Source organism: Homarus americanus, unplaced genomic scaffold (genome assembly GCF_018991925.1).
Source record: "Homarus americanus isolate GMGI-L3 unplaced genomic scaffold, GMGI_Hamer_2.0 scaffold49310, whole genome shotgun sequence".
NCBI classification, from domain to species: domain Eukaryota; kingdom Metazoa; phylum Arthropoda; class Malacostraca; order Decapoda; family Nephropidae; genus Homarus; species Homarus americanus.
In genome coordinates, this window is record NW_024735038.1 from 597,413 (window position 1) to 618,317 (window position 20,905).

General features: G+C 35.6%; 1 protein-coding gene across 2 annotated transcripts; it reads right to left on the minus strand.

Moving 5' to 3' along the window:
* Window positions 1-1,673: 1,673 nt before the first annotated feature.
* On the minus strand, window positions 1,674-19,557 carry LOC121870767 (Bardet-Biedl syndrome 1 protein-like). Of its 2 annotated transcripts, XM_042372714.1 has the most exons (12): window positions 19,393-19,557; window positions 17,667-17,814; window positions 17,273-17,372; window positions 16,742-16,857; window positions 16,091-16,264; window positions 14,957-15,088; window positions 14,211-14,438; window positions 13,077-13,305; window positions 11,953-12,108; window positions 11,148-11,281; window positions 9,446-9,580; window positions 1,674-8,598 (listed from the first exon to the last, which is right to left on the minus strand). In XM_042372714.1, exons 1-12 carry the CDS (start codon window positions 19,401-19,403, stop codon window positions 8,425-8,427), a joined length of 1,737 nt encoding a protein of 578 aa, XP_042228648.1. In that variant the 5' UTR covers window positions 19,404-19,557; the 3' UTR covers window positions 1,674-8,424. The 2 variants fall into 2 exon arrangements, with proteins under 2 accessions (XP_042228648.1, XP_042228649.1); XM_042372715.1 differs by lacking the exon at window positions 19,393-19,557 and having other exon boundaries at window positions 17,273-17,386; window positions 17,667-17,781.
* Window positions 19,558-20,905: the final 1,348 nt, after the last annotated feature.

Sequence of the window (20,905 nt, forward strand, 5' to 3'; positions counted from 1 at the left end):
ATTTTGTAGTCACTAAAGAAAAAAGAAGAGAAGAAGGAAACCCTCTCATTATCGGACAGGGCAAGCACAAATTAATCGGATATTGGGATGGTTTATTGTTTCTCTCTCCAGAGATGTTGGTTGTCAGTTAAACCGAAAGCTAAGAGTCCTTGCCCAATGCACTCATATACTGTATATGCACTCCACCACCCATAGCCATTGGCTAAAAACTGGGCAACAGAAATAATCACTCATTTCCAACTCGGATTCAGGTAGGGACTTGAGTCACTTAACGTAATCTATTGTGGATTCTAAAATGGAATTTCAGGATTTTTATTTAATTTTTTAATTTTTAGTTTTTTAGCTTACTAGCTAGTTGCATAGTCTGTTTGTTCTCTGTTATGAATTTTATTGTCCAGTGTTAATACTGTACAGGAGGAAACCATAGTACCCAGAGAAAACTTTGTTTGGTAGGGTCACACTGGATAACACCCTTATCACATCTGACCTGGGCATCAAATTTGAGATGCAGTACTGTAGTGAGAGACAAACGTGCTACCACTGTACCACTAACACTCCTCACTGGTAACATATGCAATGGATCAGGCAAATTGTGAAGTACAGATTCTCTCTGTCAGCTGAAATCTTTGATCCCTGGAATTCTGTTACAGTACCCAGAAAAAAATTTTGAGCACCCGGAGAAAATCGTGGGAAAATCTCCCCATTCCAGGTGTTCGAACAAATTTCCGAGACACTGCATCAGCGCATTTCCAGAAAATTATTTCTGAGAAAGTGTCTCCGTTCCATGCATTCAAAAAAATATCCAAGAGACTGCATCATGTTTCCGTCGCTGGAAGGTATGGGTGAGTAGGCTCAGAGTGCTTGTGAGCTACAGCTGATTGGCTGATGTATCTCACAGCCTATTTCTTAAAATTCTAGCATCATGACACTCTTAGTTCATTGTCTGCTGCCATTGAACAAGCTTACTCATTTGTTCACTGCTGTTTTCACATACAATCTGTGTTGTGCAGTACTGTATTGTATCGGCATGTAATTAGCCAAGAATAATGTTAAAGCATTGTTAAGATGTAAAAAGTGATTACATTTACATATATTGTATACTGTATTGTACATTCAGTAAGTGTGAAAGTACCAATATGTACAGTATAGTACTGTACATAGAGTGGACAGTGTATACTGTACCTACTGTAGAGGATGTATGTACAACATACTGTACAATCCATGTACAATTCCTCCTTCATGGAGGGAGAAGAGAGTGACAGCAACACCTGCTACAGGAGATGGTGGCAGGCCATCCTGTATCATCATATTAACATTTGGCCTGCCGTATCACAAGCTCAAAACGACATCATCTGCTGTGAGTACAGTATAATATAGTGTATACTGTGCTATACAGTACAGTAGTGTTTGCATAAATAAATACAGCTCTGAGTATGTCTGACTACAGTCTGACATGGAAACATTCACCAGTGCCAGGAAAAATTTCGGGGATGAGAAAATTTCTCTCTCAAACCCGTAACATCTCTACACTAATTATTCCGGATAACGGGGAGATTACTGTATTTAAATCCAATTACAGGTTGAACCTCGCTAATCTGGGAAGTTTGGGACCAGACCTGTTCCGGACTGCGAAAATTCCGAACCATCGAAGCCGAGGTTAATAAAAGGCAAAATAATGCATAAAATGTACTATTACTCGTACCAATACAACTTACATTATCATAAATCTAGCCCAGGCTTACTGGACCTCTTTATGACAAAGTGTTAGTGCTATGGCACACGTTTACTGTCCACTGGACCCTCGCTTTATGCCATTCACTATATGGGAATTCACATACAGCATATGTATAGAACTAAACAAAGAATTTTTTTTAAATACTCTGTAACATTCAATGCCATAATATCCTGACCACTGGGGTTAGCTACACATAATTTTCCCAGTGTAAAAGCCACAATTTTGAACAACATATTACTGTACTGTACTCACTTTGTACTTAAATGTACTAAGCTAGAGAACTACAATTTTAATCTCTTTTGCAAACTATGAGATGTTTATACTAAAGTAATCACTATCTTACAAGGATTCCAGCAATGCAAGTTATATTCTGCTAAGTCAAGTCAGTGCCATTTTATAAGAGAAAAAACTTTAAACCTAAAACCACCTTCACCCTCTAAGATCCTTATTGTCTTCTGGCTGAGGGCAAGAGGGAGGGGGATGGTGAGGTGTTGACAGCCAGGAGGGGGAGATTACCGGGTGAGAAGTTTTCAGTGGGGGGAGGGGTCAGGGACTCAGGATTGTACAATACCCTGTAGAGGGATTTTAATTTTTTCGCTTATAAAAATGTCAAGCATGTGTTTTTTTTTTTTTTGAGAGAACAAACCGTATCTCCAATTCTATAGACTGGGAATCATTGTATTACAACAGTAGTAACATAGATGTTAACTTAAGAATTTCAAACTGTTCACTCAGGATTATACATTATTCATTGCTGGAATTCTTGCAAGAGGGCAATTAATTTGAGTATAAACATCCTATAGTTTGCACTAGACAAAAATTTTAGTAATTACCTGAGTACATTTGAGTACAGGTTGTGATACCTGTAATTGTAATGATTTTTCCACAACTTTTATAGCATTACTGTTGTCTTTTAGTAGTTGTGGAACATATCCTAATTTTCCCCTTAAGATTAATTAAGTATTCACTCTATGCGTCCCGAACCATCAAAGCTGCTGGACTATCGGGTCCCGGATTAGCGGGGTCCAACCTGTGGTACAGAGGCAGTAATCTCAACAAAATAGCACAATTCATACCCTTAACCCGGGAACCAAGTTAAAAGAATAACTAACCTTTCCAGCTCCTAAATACTGCAGTCTAGCAGTGCAGTAGTCCTGTCGTAATATCTGGATAAAGGGAATGATGAAACCCACCATCTTGCTTCCAAGCTTGGAAATGAATCTCTCTCCTCAAACGTGGTTTTCCATTATAAACTTCAGACTCCGAGGCTGACTTATGAAAGAATTAAACTTTTCATTTTTCAATGTATGAAGCTCTGACACTACTGAAACAGATGCTAAAACCAGGGAGAACATTGCCTTCATGGCAGCCAATTCCAATTCCTCTACAAAGGTCCCCTACCCTGTCCAAAAATGTTAAGGCTGATTCAAGAGAAACAAGGATGCTTAAGAAAATCAGGAAGAAATGGGTCCTTAATAACTAAATAAAAAAAAATTTTCTTGGCAGAAAAGCAATTTAAAAACAGCACAACACAGGGCATTAAACCACAGTCCTGAAGTCCTATTTCTCATCTACAACCTATTTCAATTACAGTACAGTACTTATGAGTATTCTGGGTGAAGGCTTCTAACCCACACTTCCAAGTTTTCATCTACTGTACTGTACAGTACAGGTACTTGAGAAAATAATCAGTACTGAATCTGATAGGCTAATGATGCCAGCATGTATGTTCAGGGTTCTACAACTGTACATGACATCTTGATCTGTCCAGTGCTTGTCAAGTCATCTCTTAAAAGTCAAAACATTTGGAGATACATCCACCTGTTTTGGTAAACTTTCATACACTTACAATATGCAATATCCTGAAAAGTTGTGTTGCCTTTTCTAGGTCTGCAAATCTTGTACAATTGAAACTTGTAAACTCTGGTAATTCTGTTGTGGTCACAATCTTTGGGGTTTCTGGATGATACAATCTTTGTGTAACTTAATACTTGAACTGTATTTTTGGTCTTCTCACACATATGTCCTTCCAATGCCCCTCCCACTTATCTCTGTTCCCTCCTTACACATACTGATGCTTTATGAAAAGATACTTTTTTCAACTGCATCAACAGCTCTATGAATACAAATCCTTACTGATTTACTGAAAAATATTTTGATCAACTTCTACTGGTGTACATTTTGACAAAGTCTTGGTCACTTTTCTTTTTGATAATTATCCTTTCCATTTCCCCAATTTCACACAACCTTCACACATCAAATTGAATTGGTAAGATTCCCAACCTTTTATCTTATATCTCCATTTTACAAGCAAATAATAAAGTAAAATTCAACTGCTCTTGTCATGCAGATATTGTAGCAAAAGGGTGTTGCAGCTAAAGCTGGCATCAATCTCCCTCTTACTCCATCACCTAGAAAGCTTTTGTAATGGTTACTGAGCAACACAATCACTTCAGTAACTGGCAATTCTGTTGAATGTCTCTTTTGCAGAACCATAACAAAATTCATATTGTAAGGTCCTCAAGTCATAATTAAGCCATTTCATATATAATTAAATACCTGTATATCTGAGTTTGGCTAACATTCAATTTGGTCATACCTGTATTTGCTTCAAATAAATATCCAATTAATGTGGAACCTGTATATTCATTTGAATGTACTAATCATACTCAACTTAGCTATCAACCAATTTTCTTTAATTAGAGACCCAGAAATAGTCCACATATGGCAAATTTTCAAAGCAAATCCAAAAAAATTTAAGTCAAGAATGTGAAATTTCTCAGAGATTTAACTCCTGAACTAAATTTGAGTTATCTTGCATACTCCTGTATCAAACACATTTAATTTATTTACACATTTTACAGTGAAAATCACCCCGTGTAGTATACTTGTGGCACAACCTGATGCAAAATATAAGATACTGGTATGCCACAAACCTTATAGAAAATATAGCAAATAAATTTAGTTACTTCTTTAATATACTCTTATCAATTTTAAAACATAATTACTATCTGTTCTCCAAATTAATCTTTGCATCTACTGTTATATTATTCCAATTTTACGTTCCAATTCCTTTTTTTTTAAACATGTGAAACATTACATTTTTATTGAATGCCCTTACAAATATTTTAAAGTTTTGTGCAATGTTTGTGTTGATACAGATCTTAGTTTCCATATAAAAAAAAAATCCTATATCACCAACAATCTCTAACATCTAACGTAACAGATTTATTTCCTGTAGTATCTGTAAAATTTCTTTCACTGTAGTAGTGTACAGCACATTATACTGTACCTTTTCTTTAATGAAATGCTACACTTTTTATCCTTGTAGTAATTCATCAAGAGCTAGAATTTCCTGCACATCTCTTGACTTGTTCTTCACAGCAATATATTCAGCAACATGCACAGTGTACAGTACAGTACTATGTATAAATGTGACTGTACAGGTAGTTTATTATGCTCTGAGCAAATGTGGAATACTTGCCAAATGCCTTTTATTGAACATTTGTGGGGATATATGTATACTGTACTGCATATATACAGACATTCCCCAATTTATGAATGGGTTCCATTCCTGGAAAATCTTTTGCAAATTGATTTTTCATAAATTGGACCACATTTTCCCATTGACTCTCATAATAAAAGCTAAGCTATGTTCCTAAAAAAAATCCCTTAAGTCTCATCACTCTTGGGGTTTTCATATGCAAAATTGTATAAGATATAAATTATCACTTTTGGGTTTTCATAAGCAAATTTGCATGTGTAGACTGCCCTCCAAGGTTAGGTTACTACACCAGTCTCCCTTTGTGTTTCAATAACACATGACATAACCTTGACTTACATTTCCCACTCATTTTCTCGTGGCTTGTGCTAATTTCATTTATTCATAACAGTGTTGAGAGAGTTTTGAACCATGCCTCATGTTGCTGGTGAGGGTGGAGGGGTAGGAAAACTTCAAAATGCAAGGAGATTGCACCATGTGGTGATAGTGCGGTGCCTCCTGATGCCTTCTACTTGCACTTATGTATAGAAATAATTATTTTATCGTGATTACTTATATAAAACTGATTGTAGATAATTTATTTACAATGCACATGCAACAAATCCCACTTTTTTTATCTCAAATAGCAAGCTTGCTATAACTCGTTATGTATAATTATCTCTCGTGTGGTGCAATCAAGTGCGGCGAGGTGAGTAACGGGGCAAACCCCGAGCGTCTTACGGGAAAGTGCCTACCTTAACCCAAGAGTATTAAAATAACACAAAAAAAATTTTTAATGAAAAGTTTTGGTGTACTGTACACAAAAATATATATAAATGAAATACATGCAATACAATGCTGTACTGTTGTAATAATCTTATACAGGGATATCTTGCCATACGAACATTCGAGATACTGTACAAAAATTTGCTTGTATGAATTAACTAAATTAACAACTCTTTTTGTGTTAACAAAGCTTCCCCTGTTCATATGACTTTGGGTCCCAGCAAAATTTTAAAACGTGCATCCCAGGAGTCAGCTGGGGAGGCCATCATGGGAGAGATGCGCAAAGACGTATTCTCGCTCACTGATCATAACAAACCTCCCTCCCTCTCGCATCTCCCACAAGCCGGTGTCTTTTCTTCAACCATTCGTTATGTGTGTGATGTATCTCTCTTTATCTATGTGTATTCAAGACAATCTTTCGCTATTGCTTTGTAATGGCAGTGATGAGGTGGACAGCCCTCCTCATCATGTTGAACAAAGCCCTTACTCAACCCACACCTCATCCCCTTGTGGTGAGCCCTGACAACCCTCCCATAAGGTAATGTACTAAAGTTATACTGTATAGTATTTTATTAATATCTTTAATGTGTTAGGTAGTAAATTACAGTAGTTGTATAATATTTATCATTAGTTAGGTAGGATTTTTGTTGTTGTGAACTGATTTTCTGTTTTGGGGTTTGATATTGGGGTTTTCTTGTCATTGGGGAACTAAACCCAATTTTTCCCTTATTTTGTATTCAATATATGAAAATTCATTTAACGAATGGGTTTTCAGGAACCAAACCCATTTGTATAGCGAGGGATTCTTGTATACCTGTACTTAAGATAAACTGTGTGAGATTTAAAACAAAGTTAACAGTTTGAAACTCTTAAGCTAACATCTATGTTACTGTTGTAATACATTGATTCCCATTCTATAATTAGAGATACTTTATGTTCTCTCTCTAAATAAAAAACCATGCTTGACCCCTAAAGAGTTATTGAATCGTCCTAAATACCCACTGCTTTGATTACATGGCGCAAAAGTTGCTGCCAGTCATCTGACACTACACTCACACTCAATCATGCGTTGCCAGCAATATTCACATCTCCAAACTTTAGTTCATTTCCAAATTCCACACTTTCTCTTCTAACTATGATTTTATTGTACATATGACACAATTAGAATATGAAATTTAAGAAGAGAATAATTTTTTGTAGAGTATTTAATATGTAAGAATAAATGAGAAGAAATTGTACAGGTATCCCCTGATCTACAATATTCCTCTTTAACGATGGTAATGTATTAAGACCTTCCCCATTTATGATGTAAACAATTCACATGATCGATGGTCATTGTCCGGCCAATGCGGACGCATCTCTTGGTTCACTTGTCAGCCGCGGTCTACCCAAGTGCCGCCATGCAGCCACCTGGTGCACTATGATACCAAGCTTTGTTCCATGGTGATTGCACATGGCTGTGTTCGTGATGCTTTGACTCTGCTGTTGTGAACATGATGTGAGCAGTGTCAGCCACAATAATGTTATCAACCTTCACTCTGTTTCTGTGACAAGTGCTTTCGCTCTGTTTTTGTGACTGTGAAGTAAGCTGAATAGCTTTGAAAATGTCTGAGAAGGCCAAGGCACCCAGGAAAACCATGTTTCTGAAGTGAAGCTTGACATTGTGAAGCAGCATGAGATTCCCCAGAGGCTGTGTGAGAATCACAGTGATGTCTCCACTCCACCTTCAAGAGTTCCCTTAGCCTCGAAGGGGACATGTAATGATGACCAGGGTTGTTTGCAATGATGTCGTGAGTGTTGTTTAACTGTGTTGCAGATTTTTTTTTTCGTTGATACATGTGGGTGGCCGAGTGGCTGGGAACGTCCTGTATACCATTAAACCCCATGTTATAATGATCCCAATTTCCAATAATTGAACCTGCAATGGGTTTTTCGTGACCTAACCCAATCATAAATAGGGGGATACCTGTACAATCAAGCTGAGTGACTGTGCTGGTGGAGACGAGTCTGTGTGTCTCGAGTGAGTTTTGAGGGTAAGTTATATGGTGACTATAGAAAAATAATGACACATTGAAAGCTTATTTGCAGACTTATTAACGTTGTAAGTGTTAGAGAATAACGAAATAAGTAAGCAAACTGGTAATAAAAATATGCATTATTTTCAGCATATTTTCAAACGTGCTCAGGAATAAAAAAAAAATGCATGAAAAACAATTTGTTTTAACTCCTTGTGTTTTGTTCGTAAATCAAATCATGGGACAAATTTTTTTCTTCATAATTCTGAATTTTTGTAAACTGAACCTTCATAAATTGGGGACTGCCTGTACAGTATATCTTAAAATAGTTAACTTATTCGGTCTCTGCTTACTAGATATTTTTGTTCACATTTGCAGATAATATCCTAAATAGTTTAGTACAGTACTTAGGAACCCATGAAAACTTCTGCAACTGGCATGTTTATGACAGCAGTGAGCAAAGGTCGGGAGGCTTTTCCTTTCACCACAAACACACGTACAGTATCTGATATCCCAAGCTCTGATATGCATGTAATAAGTGTTTCTGCCACATGGATAATGCCTGGTATAAGCATTGGAATCTGAAAAGATAATAGCAATATAGATATCATGCCTTCATTAGATATTTTTATTTATAGTTCATATATTAAAGTGCTAAATGATATCTATAATACAGTACAATAAAATATATGCAACTTTTAAATGATTTAATGCTGTTTTGAAAATTTGTATCAACATAACTGAAAACAAGGTAAACTGTTGCAATCAAATTATTAGTACTACAGTTCAGTATTTCCCTGCTACAAATATAGCCCTTAAAGAGATGTAGCAAGGAGATATTTAATTTTTGCTCATTACAGCTGAAAAATAATTGGAGAGATGCTTGGGAATTCTAGAATGGGTGACAAAGCTGATAGGCAAAGTGTACACACTCTTGCATGATATCAGACTTGTAATGCCTCCAACCAAAAGCAGGGACTGTTGCTCTTGATAACCTTGTTTTAAGTGCTATGGTTGAATTGGGAAGTTATTCCTGATCTTTTGATTAGTCCCAGCTACTGTCAGTTATTATGTACTGGCAGTAAAGATGATGAGCACTGTTTCAGTTTGCAGTATATGATATTCACTTACTGGATACACATGAGGGAGCCGAGATCATGACCAAAATATGTACGGACTACAGGTAGCCTTAACAAAAATCCATGATACAGCAAGTATTTTTGGGGTCTTACAAGCCTGTCACAGCCCATGATAATTTAAGAATCCTGCCACAATGCAAAATTGCATTCCTTAATTAGTTAGCGGCAAACCAGCTTACGTACTGTGGTACTCACGATAATTATATAGTGAGGGTTTACTGCATTTAGATAAACTGCCTGTGGATGTGAGCTTAATAAACAAAGTAATCATTAAAAGAAAGGTTATTACCTGAATATATGATTTATTGACATTGTAGATATGGTCATCACAATGAAATATAACCGCCAGCTGTAAGGATGGTGATGCTGAGGAGGTATTCTGTAACTCGACTCTAAGCTTAAATGTTGGTCCCAGTCCCAAAACCTGGAAGTAAAAACACTAATTTCAGCATCGTTATATTCCATTCACCCATTTGACTTAATATAGCACTCAGAATTTATTTTCTTTTTTTAGCTACAAGCTCCTTAAATACAGTGACTAAAATCTCTACAACTTAATAATTATGTGTATCCTTCCCCACCTCATATTTATGTCTCTTTTTAAACCAGCAAATAATTACTGGAGATGCCACTTCCCAGAAAACAAAGCAGGACTCCATGTTGAGGTTGCATTTAAGTTTCACAGATTAATCAAAGGCATTAACAAAATTTGGGGTATGCACTATGACAACTCTTCAAGAAAAGCCTCAGTGTTCAAGGTCACAAGTACCTTGGACAGAGTTGTGAACTCTTGGAATAACCTGCCGGAGAATATTGTGATGGCACTGAGTGTGAGCTTATGTAAGTCAAAACTTAACCACCGCTGACACATGTTCAGGTACATTCAAAAGCCTTTACATGCCCAGTACATGCCAACAATGCATAACAGAGATATTACCAACCTTTCGACAGGCTAGCAAGCAAAACAGTGGCAAAAAGTCTAAAGTAAAATAAAGTAATGCTTAAGATCATTTTGTAGTGAGGATAAATTTTTCAAGAAAGGAAATCTCACACATGTCAAACAGCAAAGTAGGAAGAGATTTTGCAACAGAGGAAAGGGAAGACAAAGAAATCAATCAAGAAGACAAAAAAATTCATGTCAGTGACGGAAGGAGGATATATGATACAACAGAGAAGAAAGGGCAAATGTTAAAGATGAAAAGTGAAATGTCATACACAAATAATGAAAAGGAGGAGTACATAATACAATCTAGAAACAAGAGTACTGCCTGACTAAGAGCACCATACATAAATAAACTCCATCAGAAAAATATATGAAGATACAAGGAAGTACATAAAACAGTATTGACAAATGAGCCGAGTATGACTAAAGGAAAAGAAGGGAAAGTTGTAAAAATTAACAAAGGAGAGGTAAGACATACAACAAAGAAGAGAGAAAATGAAGAAACCAAAGAGAGGAAAGTGGTACAAATCTTTATACAACATGAATACCATTACAGTAATACCGTACAGTACAGTACTGTATATGAGTGAGACAGCAAAATAAAAGAGAGAGCTACATAAGATAGGAGAAGAAAAGGGAATTTGCACAAGCAATAGCAGAGTAAGTTGGAAAACTATCCAGTGAACAAAACCTGACAGAGAGAATAAAGAAAACAGATGGTGTTAAATATAGCAGAGGAGCTAAAACTTACACAAGACAGTAGATGAGACAAATGTTGACCAAGAAAATATATAGGTCAAAAGATATTATGACAGTAGAAAAAACAGAAGCAAGGAAAATTAGCAGATTTAATGAAAAAGTACGAGACAAATATTAACTATGACAGCAACAAAAACTTTCTCAAGACAACAAAAGATGAAGAGACAAAACACTTGAATTATAAAATATCACAGGTAACATAGACGAGACAAAACTGTTACATACGACAGATAGCATAAGAAACAATAGCAGTAGGAGGCTGGGGTGGGGAGAGAAGATCCTAACTCACCTGTGCAGATAATTTTAGAGGTTCTGTCTCGGAGAGAGAGACAGGATTGCTACTGGTCTCCAGAGCCTGGACATAAGCACGAGCTGTGTTAAGTCGTAGACGGTACAAGTCATGTTGGAACACTCGGTGCATCACTGAATGGATACAAGATAAAACTATTAAAGGACAAAATGAAAGAGCATGTTGACAGGAGATTATATTGAAGAATTGTGATATGCAGATATAAAACCATCCCACAATGTTTAAAACATTATAAAACTACTGTACCTGTATAAACAATAATGTAAGATATTTTTGGGTATATCTACTTATACAGTGCATTAAATATGGAGTTTATGTTCCGCAAGAAACAGACACAAACCAGAATGGCTGAAGTTGAACTTTCGCAAATTATATTTCTATATTTCTGATCATACAGTATACAGTAGGTATGATGATTGGACATCAATTATGTTTGCTAAGGTTCACAACATTCATAAAAAAATCAACACTAAATTATACACAGTGCAGCATATCATTTGATGAAAGAGTTGCTATCTTGTTCTTCACCTGAGGCTATGTAAAATAACCACTACTGTATTTATATCACAAATTACCTGTAACTCTCAGTGTTATTATATTTTCACAAGAATCCACTTTTCAATACAGTACAGTCTGTACAAAAAATAGCCAACTTGATGTAAACAGGATAGACAAAAGTTTAAAGGACTTACTGGTAATTAAATTTTTGCAGTACAGTACAATCAAGAAGATAAAAAAAATCAGTGAATCACAAACAACAGAGAATTATATCAATGTAACTTACACACACAGTTTTCTCTCTCACGCATCGTTTGATCAACAAACAGTTTTGTTTTCTTGGGTATGTTGAGTTTGACAGCATGTGCATGGCCAGGTCCCTGAGTTTCTTCAATTTCAAAGCGTGCAGTTCGCTTCAAAATCTTTACAACAAGACCCCCACCTAGAACGTAGAAGCAGATATTATACTGTTTTATCATAAAATAAATATGAAAATTAATGACTATTATGTCACTAAAATTTTTTGCATCAATTGATACAATAATTTGGTGAAGAGTGCAGGACAGGAGAGAATAAAATAGGAAGGTCTTTAATAGTACATTATACCATGGGTTTAGGATAGGATAGAAAAGATTGGATGTGTAAATTAAGAATTTGGATAACAGGTACAGCAGGCCCTGACAATTCACGGATTTTTAATTCGCGGTCCCCGCTTATTCGCAGATGACACCCAGGATGTATTCAAGAATGTCTGCGGGTAGTTTTAAAGTTGCCGGCATTTTCACGGCCAGGACAGGGAGCCATTCGTTCTAGAGACAGCAATTTTTTATGAGGAAAAAATTGCCGTATGGCAACCCAACCAACTCGACTTTAATAACAAAGCACGGAGTTGACTTGAGGGTAGACTCACACACTTTTTCTACGTTTCGATACATTTTGTTGTCTTGTTTTTTACTATTTTTGAGAGGATTTTCCCATTATTATTTATTTGTACGTGTTTGTGTGTCTACACACATATACACTGTACTGTACAATACAGGTAAAAAAAATATTTGTCTTAAGGGCAAACACATAAAAAGGAATATACATTTCTTTGCAGATGAGTAAAAATGTAACCCCCCCCCCCCCCGGACAGCAAATTATATTCGCAGATTTGGCTATTCGCGGCCATTTTGAGACCCAAACCACCGTGAATTTTAAGGGCATGCTGTACAGTACAGTACTTTGACACAATTCAATGACTCTTACAAATTTCACAAACTCTTATCCACTCAAAATATTCTGAATTAATATCCTAACTTCTTGTGTACGGGGTTGCTTCTGGCATTAGCCGAATAAAATATCAAACGTGGTGCCCCCGTACTGATGGGGTTAACTTTCTATATCATATTCAAGAAGCAGTCTCCTCACCTTTCATGACCAGGACCAAAGTATTATCTTCTCGCCCAAAACGACCAAACTTCATGGCTGATATCTGGTCCTCAGTGTATATGGTGTCCACTAAGTGTTTATCACGATAAATCATAACACGGTGGTCGGCCATTCCAAGAGCTGTCAGTGTGAGGCCCAGGGTGCGGATCTCGAGAGTTTCCATACATATTATGGCAGCAGGGAGCTTAAGTGACCACAACCGTTTTCCCTTGAATGGCAAATGAAATCAGTTATGATGTTAGTTATTTGACACTTGAATATGTACAGTACTTGTTACCCTTCATGCCCAATACTGTACAGGTACAGTATATTAAAAGAAGAATAATGAGCAAATAAATACTGTCCAGTACTGTAAAAGGAAAACAACAATAAGTGCTTCTGACAGGATAAATAAATGAAGAAATGAAGATGAAGGAAAAGAGAGAATGGAAGAGGCAGGGAAAAGTGAGAGATGCATAAAGAAAATAATTACTGTACTGTACTTGGTAATAGTATCGATTTTTTAGGTTACCCTATGTAAAGGATCATCAATTACAAGAGAAACACTTGTGTAGTCAAAGAAAAGAGCCACTTGTGTTAAGAGGAGTTCACTCATGGTAATGCATCATGTTCAGTCTCAATTACCTTTGGTCTAGGACTCTAAGGAGACAAAAGCAGTCTACCACCAACTCATTAATTCTAGCCTTTAGTTGGCCACATTCTAAACAATTCAGTGTATGTACAGATATTTTATCACATATTAAAAATAATCTGTACAGTACTGTACTGTATCTTGGATTAGTTGTTTTTGGCTGTACAGTACCATTCATTTTCATCCCCCATCCTTCTTCTTTCAAATAAGAAATTATCAGTTGCGTAAAAATTATGGATAATGTTAAAATACTGTAATCTTTTCATATCACCCAGTTTTTATATTATGTACAGCACTACATTAAAATTAAATACAAATACAATTCAGACATTTCACATTTCATCTCTTCTACCTGATAATGAAATATGGTTATACCACACCTAAATCTGTACTGTACTTGTACAGTAGAGTAGAGTACTATGCTGCTATTTCTGACAAGATTTTCTGAACCTGAATCTCAATTTCTAGATAATGAGGCTCACCTTGTTGTTAAAGGAATGAAGGTTTTGATCCATGGTGGCAACAATGATGCTCTTATCTCGTCTTAGTAAACCCACCGGTTGAGACGTCAGCTCTACGGTAGGGCGACCAATTTTTGTTCCGCGCTTCAACGTGTAAATCTGACCATTGCGACAGGCCACGATAATGCGATACTCGACATCGTATAAGCCAGATACTGACAGGAACACTGGTACACTCGACAAGCTCATCTACAATATTAAAAGAAGTTTTAGGGTATTTAGTATAGATTTAATTTTGGGAGCATCTGCAACAGTCTACAAAACTTAACATGAACAGATTTTGGAAATTTAAAATAGGATGGGATGTGCATACACATAAAAGATCATTCACTACAGCAATGTAGACCTGAAAGAGTACCTCAGTATATGTGCACATCAAGTTAGCAACACCAATGTTATAAGTTTCCACTGCCCAGCAAAAAACAGTATGAACAATATTTGTCCTTCTTTTTTAATGATTTAGGTGAATATTGTCAACACAGTGTTGGTAGACACTGAAGATATATACAGTAATAACTATACAGTCTAAGGTGTGGTTGAGCCCTGTTCTCCCTGTATAAGAGGCCAATGTGAAAGCCACTATGTTATGCTCAACCCTAAAATGGAATAGTTCAAGCACCAAAATAAGTTACCCTGTATTTATTTAACAGACACACAAGAACAAAAAAAAATAAATCATTCTCATCTCAAGTCTTGATCATACTTACACTGTTCAGAATTGTAAAAGCTTCTGGGTCCAAGATAAATATATTTGCACTCTCTGTACCCAAAACCAGACAGGATATGGCATCATCCTCAGCATGACTCTTCTTGAGAGTAGCAAAACATGTCACTACTGTCTGCAAGAAATACATCACTAAAAATAAAGTCCAGTACCATTTGATTTTTTATACACATAAACAAGTATATATATATATATATATATATATATATATATATATATATATATATATATATATATATATATATATATATATATATATATATATATATATATATATATATATATATATATATAGTGTGTGTGATGAGAAGGAAAATTTGTATTTGATACAAATATAGTAACACATAATTTTATAATGATACTTAATTGTAAAACATGAGCAAACTGTTTCTCATCAAGCAATGTTACTACGTATGTTTATCTTATCATTAGTTTTGAGATCATTGTTTCTCATTGTTGTATACTGTACAAGCATGCAGACTCTACTCATATATGCAGTCCCTTGTATATCCTGTTTTCTCTCCAATACACTAGTTAGAGTTATGCCACCACCATGTCTATTATCCCTTCAATCCCCTACTTCTAGCCAAGGCACTTTGCCCTTACAACTACCACTGCATGCACCCATAGCTACTTACACACTGTTGCCGAGTCAGTACTGTGCTCCACACTCACCAAATAATGTTATCCTATTCAAGAAGAGCCTATCTTGCCATCAGTCAATCAAAACCATTTCATGATAAGACCAGTTGTGAACATTTTGCCACTCATACAAAATCCTTAGTTTGCAGATCGATGTTCTGGAAATCAAGTATGGATGCATACTGTACAATGCAGCAACATCCTGCAGCATTTGTACTCTGGCTGCAAACATTGGGCTTCCTGTAATACATCTACCTAAAGACACTTTTAAGCAAACTAATTACATTTGTGGTCATCTCCCTTAATCTTTTACAGTCAATGTTGTTCGTTTTACAATCAACATCAATTTTCTGGAAACTGGGCCATTACCTAATTAGGAACTGAGCCATATGTCAACAGGGTGAAATGGTACCTCAAGAATATCTTATCACAATTACTTCATAAATTAAGACAAAAGGAAGAATTTCTCCCTTACTTGACGTTTGAGAATAAATCCTTTGTGCTGGTTGAGGAAACTTGCTTGACTGTTATGGTCAGGACACATTAGGAACCGCTGAGATCGTGTTGTGAGGCCACACTCTCCCACTTCTTGTCTCAGTGAGTCAAGGATTTCATATAGCATGCCCACATCTAGGAGCTCATCTCGAGCCTGAAAATAATCGTTAATATTAATGCTTTCTAAAAACTAGCTATGCAATGATAAAAAACTTTTCAACTATCATAGAGTACAGTACAGTACTTTATTGCCTAATATCATATGCTAACCGATGTTAAACAAAAATTACAGAAAATGCAAGTCATACAGAGAACTCAAGGGGTTTTCAATTTAACAAGTGCAGTACCTGTATACTTTCATCGACCTGTTTAACAATCATAAAACTGGCACTCTTTATGTCCCAGGTCGGTAGAGGATCACAGTGAGTCTATTCTATAGCTTCAGAATGATAAAAATCAACCAGGTATATGTTTATACCATACAGTATTAGGTATTCACTTGAACTCAGGCCCACCTCCTCATGTAGTAAAGACAGCAAGTATCCTAAGACTGAAGAATAATCCGTCACAAATTAAAATACATTACAGTTCTAAATTAACTTCATTACAAATGCATAGCTACAATATTTACCTGACTCCAAGCATCAAATTCAGTTGAATTAACTTCCAGAGTGGGCAATGTAAACTTGAAATATGGGCGAAGATTTTTATAGATGTAGATATAACTTCCAGATGCAACAGCAACAGCTAAGTCAGAAAAAATAACATCAATGCAGTATACAATTACAGTACAGTACATGGTAGGGTAATTTAAATTTTATTATGGCCACAAATCATTCACAAAGCTACCGGAATATTATAACAAAGTCCATGAGTTGGAAACCTAAGTACAGTACCTGTACGTACTTCCTTTAATATTAGTGGTTAGGACTTATTCAGTTAAGAATGATACAGTACTTCAAAACAAAAGTCACTGTTTATGGTAGAAAGCAATGAGTCATATCACTCTATGACAGGTACAGTTTTCCACGAATATTATCACAATTTTCATTCACTTAATCTGAAGTGTAATATCAGCTCAGAAAAGAAACATAAGTAATAGGCTTTCCCTGAATAGTTTTCTGAGAAAACCACCAAGTCATGCCAACTGTACTGCACTCACCTGGCACTCGAGGTTCTGTAGTGTCCATGTGGAAGGTTATAACCCCAGTTGGGAGGTCAATCAGTGTGTTTTCTGACATCAGGCTGGTGCCTCGGTAGACCTAGAAGACAGTGCCTGTTGTACAATATGTTTATCAATATTTTTTATTAGGTTAAAATTATAGCTAAGATCCTTTACATCAAGTTTGTTGGACAGCAACACTGTCTTCTGGACAGTGTAAAGCAAATGCTCCAGATACTAAAATGTACAGATTTAGTAGAATCACTGTGTTACTAGTCCTGTGAACCTCTCCTTGCAACCAAAAAACAAAACAAGGTAATAATAATAATCGTAACTAAATATCTAAGGGCAAATTAAACCAACTGGTCTGTAATCTACAACAATGAAATATTACCTTTAGCTTCATGTTATATGCTCCAGTGCCCAGGTCAGCAATAATGAGTTTTGATTCTCCATCCCCATGAAGGTCAGCCAAAGCCATACATGAACTGAAGGTGTACAGGGATGCCAGTGGGTCGTGATGTGCTGTAAGCCATCGCTCACTGAAATATAAATGGGAAATTATTCCTTAGGTATTCTTTTGCAGCTCCAGTTTGATAAATGTGACTGGTGATAAATTACAACTACTGTACAGTACTGCAGTCTAAAAAAAAACAAATAAATTATTAATAAGATTGTTATAGCACTGTATATTTGGTTGGCTGGATTCAGTTACATTTTAACTCAAAATACTTACCCTACCCTAATCTATTTTAATTAAATTACCTGTACGGTACTCGGTAAATCTTATTTTAGGATTGGTTATCCATTTCTGTTTTTTCTGACAATTTATGAAATATTACTTTGTGGAAAAGACAAAATCTAATGGAGGAATCTTTATGGAAAACATTTACAGGACAGTACATGTATAATAAAAACTTACCTTTGGCCACACAACCAGTAAGCCACTGCCTACACATGCTTAAATGGATTAAAGCATACCATTATTGAAGTACAGTACAGTATGTCTCATCTTAACAAGATAAAATAAAATTTTGGCATTCCTCTATGATCTATTTCCGTTGAAATCAGTCAAAGTTCACAGTTGGTTTACTTGAATTTTCCAGAGCAAGTTTGCCTATACCCTGTACCTGTACTCTTACTTTTTACTTTTACTGTATTCTCTTCACTACTGATCAGCTCGTTAACCGCTCGGGCAATCAGTCACGTCTCTTACACACTTTTGGTAAGTAGTACTGTACTGTACTGGGTATGTACTGGCTCCAGAATTTATCTGTACCTGCACCAGTGAAAGAGATGGCAAAGAAAGATAAAGATGCTATTATTATCTAGCAAAATGGCAGGGTAAATATTTTGAGCATTCAGTGATCAATCTATCAGAGGTTTGACAACCACAGTCCTCCACTCTAATCGTTCCCAGGCTGTTTTTACCAATCATTCAAGGTTTTGCATCTCTCTGGGGACTCAGTTTTAATTGCATTCCTTCGTCCCAGTCTCTGCCTCCCCCCGACCCTCCTACCCTCAACTTTGCCCATTAATATTTCTGTTGATATCTCCACATCCCTAATTATATGACCAAAGTATCTAATTTTTATTTTTCGCTAAATTTAAAGTATTTTTACTTAAGTTTTTGCTGTCAGTGTATAAGATACAGTACGGTAAATCTAAAACTAGTTTTCGCGAGCCAAGTTAGGTATTAAAATTATTATTTTTTTTTTATGACAAATTTATATATTCTCTCTTCAAATTACTGGTCAGGTTTATTCAAGGATTTCCTGCAAAACAAATTAAAGCAGGTATTGACCACACTCTAAATAGTTAAACACAATTATAGAACAAAATGCTCATAAGGAAACTGTTGCTTCTCTGATACAGTTTACACCCTAACTCTTTGCTGATAGTATAAATTCACCTGCAAGAAGGAGAATAAATAACTGTGATGAGGTTTACCTACACATACCTATACAGTATGTAAAATTCTTGTAGTTGGAATGCTATGTTAGATGACAATAGCAGTATATTATTTTTAAACAATTTAACTTAAGTATAAATTTGAATATACGTATGATAAATTAAGATATTTCGTTTGTTTTATCAGATAACGTTAATGCCGCACTTACTTTTCCCCCATTTTAATGCACAGTCAGTCCTGCAGACAACGGCTCAGAGACAGTTTATAGCTACCATAGAAGGCTAGGTACACCATCCCTTTAATGTATCATAACCAAATTTGACCTAGTCTAATGTCACCTTATTGTAAATATAATACTAAAATACAGTTTACGTAGCGTATTTCAAGTTAATATGGTTTAAATGTGTAAATAAAATGAACAGTGTACTGTACGTATCCTCATAAGAAACTAGACGTCTATTTCGTTACCTAGCAACGACTCCTTACACTACAACAAAGTTCGCGCCATAAATAATAATACAATTAATTTTCTGTGTACATTTATACATTTTTAAAAGTATTTGGTAATTTAAAATAATTAAGTATTTCTTATTTTTACTTAGATATCGACTAGTCGCCCAAGCGGCTTAAAGATCTGTGGCGAAGAAGATAAAGGTAAAAGTAACACCCGGGAGTCTGGTTATGTTGGGAAAGGTTAGGTAAGATTTTCGAAATTATGATGTATAACTCAAGAGATATTGATAATCTGTAGGAATCAATTCACAGAGGCTAACCTAATCTAACTTAACCTAACCGAACTTAACCTATTTTGTTACTTTATTGGTTGTTAATGGTGTTTATATAAAATGACTTTTTTCCTATCCCAAATTGACATTTTCTGTGACTTCTTTCCTGTGACATTATTTCTGTTCACCGTTACGAATGGGGTCTTTTATTTGAAGTTGCTGATCCAATATGAATTATAGGAGCCTTCAGCCAGCCTTTAGCCCAATTGTATTACTTTAGTCTGTTGTGTGTATGAAATTGTGTGATGGTTTTTAACTGAGTATCATCCATCCATCTGTTAATACTGTTACCGCATGGACCAGTCAGTTGCCCTTGCCAAAGGCCCAGTTCCCGGGACCCACAAGGCTGGCACCACTTCCTTACCACGTTTTACCAACGGCTAATTTTTCAAATAAGGAATTCAGAATTTTATAAATTCAATGATATTTTCATAAATTTTTGTGTCAGCTTTGCTTCAGTGGTTTACCTTATAATAAACATATTTTTTTGTTAATAAAGACCAATTTTAATTAAATTTTTCTCCGATATTTTATTAGTATGCAAACCGTCCTAATTTAATAAAAAAATCCTATATACGTTCAACATACTCAAATAATATATATATAATTTTGTTATATAATTTGACATACATACATGCGTATACTATAATAGCGTTTTAAATCATGCCAGGTGTTCGACAATTATATACAACATACGGTTTAACATACAGTATTTTAATGTGTGTCAAGACTGGCTATTTAACATGCGTTCTATAAAATTTTCTTAGTTCCTTTAGTTTGAATACTCAATTGACTATTTTTTTTTATATAACTAAGCAAAAAGATTTTACATTGTCTACCTCTAATATGAATAATAAACTAATATTATTTCCTGTAACAAAATAGGCCACAGCTATTATATCTTACATTTAGATATATATTTTGATTAAATCAAAT